The sequence below is a fragment of the Pteropus vampyrus genome, unplaced genomic scaffold (assembly GCF_000151845.1).
Source record: "Pteropus vampyrus isolate Shadow unplaced genomic scaffold, Pvam_2.0 Scaffold30, whole genome shotgun sequence".
NCBI lineage: Eukaryota > Metazoa > Chordata > Mammalia > Chiroptera > Pteropodidae > Pteropus > Pteropus vampyrus.
The window spans coordinates 12,173,724-12,180,358 of record NW_011888811.1 but is presented as its reverse complement, the minus strand read 5'-3'; the positions used below and the strand labels follow the sequence as shown (position 1 = coordinate 12,180,358).

Below are 6,635 nucleotides of genomic sequence, written 5' to 3'. Positions count from 1 at the left end.
GACTTTTCTCTAAAAAGCAAGTGGCTGACACATTAGGATGCAATCACTGTTAAAGAAAGGAATCTGATGAGCCAGCTTGAGGGACTTTGAGGTGAGACTCTACTCCTGGAGTATCAATGTCAAAACAATGACTCTAAGACTGAGCTTTAAGAATACCTGGAATGTCAAGGATGGACCAGGGACAACCATATTTCCCAGAGACCTGATAAGGAATGACATCAGCTTATGACAGCTTAGCTACAGCGAGTAAGAAGATCCACAGTTAAAAAGCCATCCACTTTGGCACTAGACCACATGTAACTGTAACCTTAAGCAAGTCAGTCCTAAGTCTTCAGTTTCTCTGTAAAGTGAATAAAATAAACTAGGATCAGTGTGTTTCAACCTTGCTTGCATATTAGAATCACCTGGGGAGTTTTTAAAACTCCAGATGTCCAGGCTACACACCACAATTATTAAGTCAACCTCTCTAGGATTAGGTCTCAGGTTTGGGGAGGTTTTTTTTGTTTTTGTTTTTGTTTTTTCCAAAAACTCCCCAATGTGCATGCAAGTTTGAGAACTAGTGATCTAGTCATTTTTAGTATTGCTTTCCACTTCCAAGTTTTGACTCTATTCATTTTTCTCCTGATATCCCATAAATGGATCAGAAAGGAAACCAATAAGTAGGCTGTACCCACTATCGATAGGTGTATGGAGTCAATGACTTCAAGAAGCCCTTAGCTTTCTTGAAAACCAGTTCTCAGTGACATGACCTTGGAGGGTTTTAGTCACATGCTTGGCTAAGTTCTCTTGGCTAAGTTGAGAGGCAGCAATGTCGACTGTGCCACCAATCTTCTCCTTTAAGATAAATTTAACAAGTACCACTTCAATGAGATATTATGGGAATGTATGAGACCTTTTGAGAAACAAAGCCCAAGGTGATCAGTGTGAACTTTAAACTCTTTTTTTTTTTAATTAAAGGGATATGACAGAAAAATCATAGACGATAGATATTTCAAGCTAATCTACAGAAAGTTCCATATTTTACAGACACATACCAAGTTATTTTCTTTCAACACTTTTAGGTGAGATAAGTAACTGCTAATTTCTTATGTTTTCATTTTACATTTGCCCCACAGAGCATCACAGTGGTGTTTATTTGGCCCTGACTTAGCAGAATGCAATCCAAGTCACACTTCCTCTTCAGTGGAGGACAACCAAGGCAGAATGTAAATAAACCAGCTGCAAAGGTTTGAGGAGGAGACAGAACCAGTGTAGGTAGAACATCATATGCTGAAAACATGTCTGAATCCTGGATTTTAAAAAGAAAGGACATTTTAAAACATTATTAGAATTGCCGGTAATAAGAGGATATTTCTATCAAAGTACAGCAGAAAAATAAAATTGGATCAAAACTGCCGTTTATATCTGTCTAACCACAGTAGGTTGACTGACTTCTCTGATCATTAGACTCATGGGAATATGCAAAGAAGAGAGCCATAGACTTTTTTAGAAGAATCCTAGGTGGTTGAGTTTTCTTAGACAAATTCAAGAATAACAATTAAGCATCTAACTACATGCTGGACCCTCTGAGAGATAGCTAAGTATTGAGAAGACATGGCCCTTTTCTCCCTCCAGATAGTTAGGTCCCCTAAAGGAGACAAAATTTATATACCTGAAGCAGAACAATTACAAGAGAATGTATAATGTGTGAGTACTAAGGTGGGCAGAGGGAGGCGGGCAGCACTTGCTGGTGCAGTTTAGGAAGGCTTCAAGAAAGAGGCGAGAACAGAATGTGCCTCGAAGGATGGGTAGTATTGGTCTTAGAGGAAGACACCCCTCAACTCATAGAAAATTCTTCCCTTTATGTTGATTCCCATAAAGTAACTAAGTCCCACCTAAAAAAAATCTATGAGTATCTCTTAAGGTGAAGTTGGAAATGACAGGAAGAGATAAGGGTTTGGATTTCATGTCACAGTTACTTTCACCAAAGGAACTCAAAATAGAACCCTGCCTTTTGTCTAGTAGGAGATGTTTCTAATCCCAGATTGTGGTCTTGAACATCCCACCTAACTCATCTGAACCCGGGGTGATGTTGGCGTCCGTTTCATACACAGAATCTCACCATTCTAGAAATCACAAGTTTATTAACACTGATCTGAAGTGTCAACTTAGAAGTGAAGGGTTTTTTGTTTGTTTATTTGTTTGTTTGTTTTAAAGAAAGATAAAAAAAAGCATGCAGGTTATACATGCTGATGGGAAGAGGTTGACACACAGCTAATGATCTCTGCAATCCATTTTCATTCTCTTTAGCACATGCCCCTTTTCAACTACATTTTGCCTATTGTATTATTCAAATGAGTGCTACAGTCCCTTAACACATACTGCTAGCGGTAGGATAGCATTTTCCCTGAAGTAAATCAGAAGCAGTTTTTAATTTTAACCCAATGATAACACACCCTTAATTTTTTTTAACATTTTGAATAATTTTTCATGCAGTGGCATCACTCTTGCTAAGAAAAGTTTGTAGGTACATAGATAAACACATTTGATAACCTTGGAGATTTAAAAGGTCTAGAGAGAGAAGGAGATATGCACAGGGTCATACAACTAACTCATATTAGAACCAGAACTAAAATCCAAGCTCCCTAAACCCCATTTCCATAGTTTTTCCACTTGGTTTATGTTGCTACATTTATTGCAATCAATACTATCAAGGAACTATTCCACCTTTAGAAATCACAGAATATAAGAACCAGAAATGATCTTGGAGATCGCCCAGTCCGGCACACCTCATTAAACAGAGAGAACATGAGGTCCAGAGAGGGGATGACTTGTCCAGAGCTATGCAACAATTTCGTGAGTTCATGGGAAGTCGAGATTAGCATTATAGAGTAGGAAAGGAGTTGGACAGGGAAGAGGTTAGGGATGACCTTTTAAGTCCAGTGTTGACTCATTCTCTTTGCCTATCATTGCCAAGGACCTGGGGAAGAACCCCTGGTCCTCCTGAAAAGGGTTTCTGTTTGATCCCACAGCAATCCATCAATGAAGCCATACGGACATCGACGCTCCCCCGAAACAGTGGGGCAGGAGCCAGCGGTGGCGGTAGTGGAGAGAATGGCCGAGTGGTCAGCCACGACTTCCCCAAGTCCATGCAATCAATTCCCTGCATGAGCCACAGTTCAGGGATGCCCTTGGGAGCAACAGGATTATAACTGGAGTCGATGAAGATCCCTTGGGGAGCAGGCTCGAGCTCCCCCAGCCCCATCCCAAGCCCTTCAGTGCCAAAAACAACAACAAAATGAAACGCAACCGCCACCAACCACCACAACCACAAGAAGGATGATTCAACAGATTTTCCTGAAGAATTGAAAACCATTCTGCTGTCCCTTTTCCTGTTTTGATGTTCTTTCGCCCTTTTCTGTTTGCTAAATAAGGATGATAAATAACACTGTACTGCAATAAGGGGAGAATAACCCTGTCTAATAGAGCTTGTGTCTCTGAAAATGGAGTCACTGGAACACTAATGAGGAAACTACTGTTTTCTTTTAATTCAGTTGTTAATGTGTCTTAGTGTGTGCAATTTTTTTCTTACTAATATTCATGGTTTGCAGGTTTTGTTAGGCCCTTTCCTTCTCCTTACTTCTTATTCCCAACTCCCTACCCATCTCTCTTCAGTTTTCAGATTGGAGATTCAAGATTTGTTCTACCTTAAAAGCAAGAAAGGGATAAAAGCAGCCTTCAAACTCATTCACCATGGGAGCTCTTCAAGTTACCCTTCACTCCTCAGCCCCAAGCCCTGAATGGAGACGGAGGTTGCTGAAGGAGTGAGCTGCCTTCCCCAGACAGGGAACTGCCTGAGCACTGATTTAGTTGAGAATGTGTGTGAAAAGCAACTCAGACCAAGGGTGGCGGAGAGGGCAAAGGCAGGTATGCACTCAGTGGAGGACTCATGAAGTCATTGCTGGAGGCTCAGACAAAGCTTCCTTTAATGTGTAAGAACCATCTCATAGGCCTTAGATGGAATATCTTTCTTCAGAGTCAACCTTAGCCCTGACAAGTATGTCCTTCTGATTATTCTCAAGCCCAAAGGCACTCTGGTGGCTGAAGGGCAGTTGGCCTCATAAACCAAGTAGAGACTTGGGGAACAGCTGACGGCCAGGGAGACATCATTCTAGCTCTTCGCTTGCTTAACATCTGAGCAGGAGCCCGTTGTGGAGTAGACTCATTTTCCTTTTGGAGCCTCTGATTTGGAGGGAAATGCTATGCAAGCTAAGTGTGAAAGGTGATGAAAGACTGTTGGAAAAGGAAGTTTCATCCAAGTGACAGAACCTCCGTGGTGTGCCCTCTCCTAGGTTTGAGAGACTGAATATGAAGCTTAGGGTTTTGCTTACCTGGAGAACCTGGGTATTTATTGTCCATATAAAAATGTTATTTTAGCATGGGACCAGATAACATTCTGTCATCTTTAGAAAGTAAAATACCCAAGGCTGAACTATTTGAAGGAAGAAAGGGATATGGATTAAGCTGATACTGACATTGGGGCTCTTAAGATCCCTGACCCCAACATCTAACCCAAGGAGGCAGACCTTCCCTCTGGCTTAGACAGAATGCAGATACTGTATTCCAATAACCAGAATCAATACGCCCAGGATTGTGACTTTAAAGCTGAACTAAAGCAAGATTGGAGAGGCGACAGAACTCATGAAGAGAAGCCCAGGCTGACTGCAACTTTAGTTGGGAGGGGGTGGTTCTTGGCACATGGCTTTCTTGGAGATCCCAGTTCTCATTCTTGGTGCAATTGGCTTCCAGCTCTCCAGCAGCCACTCTCCTAGGTGCATGCATGATTCAGTGCGTGCCATGTGTCATTAGCTTTAATTGATAACCATATTCTGGCTTGTTCCCTTACCCCATACTTCTACCCAGTCTTCTCTGCTAGGGGTTATCATTAGCAACTGACAAACTAAAGGTTTTGGAGCCTGGCTACAAGTAGGCGCAGCATGACTGGCTTCATCTGTGGATTCTATCAGTGGACACCCACCATCTCTACGTCCTTCCCATTCTTCTTTCATCAGCCATAGCAAAGAACCATCCCAAAATCAAACTCTTCACCCTTTTAACTCAAGTGTTATTGTTCAGTCTCTCACGTGTCAATGTGGGCATGGTACGTGAAGCAGGACCCTCAAGATGGATTATCATTTTTCATTACTGCCGGCTGATGTCCTCCCAAGTCCCTGCTCTCTCATCAGATTTTTCTCAGCCCTTAGCCTACCACTGCAGAATCTGATATGACCCGCCATTAGGGAATCTGCCTTTCAAAGGAGTTGGAAATAACCCTCTACCATCAACATGCTTCAAAGACCTTTTCTCTTTTGCCTGGTAAGATGGCTCTCCAGCTACTGAGCTCACCAGTAACATGATCTGATAGGGAGAGACCATCTATTCGAGAAATGAGGGTCTATTCTATATAGGAGTCCAAGACTCCAGTGGAAGATGCTTTTCACTGATGGAGGAGTGACGGGGAAAACAAAAGCAAGGAAAAAAGTTAACTTGTATTATGTATTTTTACTACACTTTTCTTAAAAATAGAGCAATGGGAAAACTCTGAAAGAGATTGACATTTTTCTCAACAGGAATCCATACTTAACAGTTCTAGATTTCATTAAATTTTGCTCTTTGGTACCTGGGCTTTTTATTTAACACCTATATTTGTTTTAACTCTCTTTGCAGATGTGTGAAAGGATTTTTGCTTGATCAAACACTAAATATTTTTTTCAGTTCCTGTTTTTTTTCCAAGTAGCCAGGTTTTTTTTTCTTTTCGTATTTGCATAAAATGAAAGTATCACCGAGAATTAAATCACTGTGGATCCATTATCTACTTTTCATATTTGTCCATTCCATTTTTGTGCCATTTCTGAAAACAGAGCTCTAGAGGTTTGTTATTTCCTTATTGCTGAGCCTAAGTCCAGTACATTATTTAATGGTGACTCATAAACAGCTCTCAAACAAGTCATGTCAGCTGAATTAGATCATTGTGAGTTATTCATCTAAATAGGATTACCACGACAATGAAAAGACAAAAAGCAGTATTTAGTTTTCAAGGGCCACAGTTTTGACTGCATAAGGAGCAGGTCTGACTTGCAGAGTACTTCCTGGGAACTGGTTGGCTCACAGGGAATGTCTCCCAGACATTTCCAAACTGCAGTCCAGGAGTCCAGGTGTACCTGTGATGTGCACAGTCACAACCAAAATCCAAACTAGACCCAGCTTATGAGTAGATAATATTGGTCCTCAGACCATATGACCCTTGTTCTTACCCGAAAGCTTTTCTTTAACTCAAGAAAGATATGCTTTCTGTAAAGGATCTGACATTTGTCGACACTTAGTATTGATGCTTAAGAGTTTTCTTTCCCAAGGAACTTTGCATAGTAACAGGGGTCAGAGGCCTAAAATAAATGAACAAAGTTCTAACAGTGGTACTTCAGGCAGCAACTACCATGGTAGAAAAGGGCTAGGGGAAAGGAAAGAATCTAGCAGGTTTGTGCAAAGCTGTAGTTATCATCAGCACCCACATGCAGTCACCCGCAGCATCTAGGGTGCCACTGAATGAAGAAGCACTCAGCACCAACTGACGTGGAGAAAACTGATCTCTGTCAACT

The 6,635-nt window shown here is 41.3% G+C and overlaps 1 protein-coding gene across 5 annotated transcripts in view; it reads left to right on the top strand.

Annotated features, from left to right (window-relative positions):
- Positions 1 to 5,850, top strand: part of GRIA1 (glutamate ionotropic receptor AMPA type subunit 1) — a 302,597-nt gene extending 296,747 nt beyond the window's left edge. For 4 of the 5 annotated variants that reach the window (XM_011356766.1, XM_011356768.1, XM_011356767.1 and 1 more), the window contains one exon: positions 2,991 to 5,850. In XM_011356766.1, the coding sequence (XP_011355068.1) occupies positions 2,991 to 3,191 (201 nt within the window). In that variant the 3' untranslated portion in view covers positions 3,192 to 5,850. The remainder of the gene's footprint in view (positions 1 to 2,990) is intronic. The other variant, XM_011356769.1, reaches the window with a different exon arrangement.
- The last annotated feature ends 785 nt before the right edge of the window (positions 5,851 to 6,635 follow it).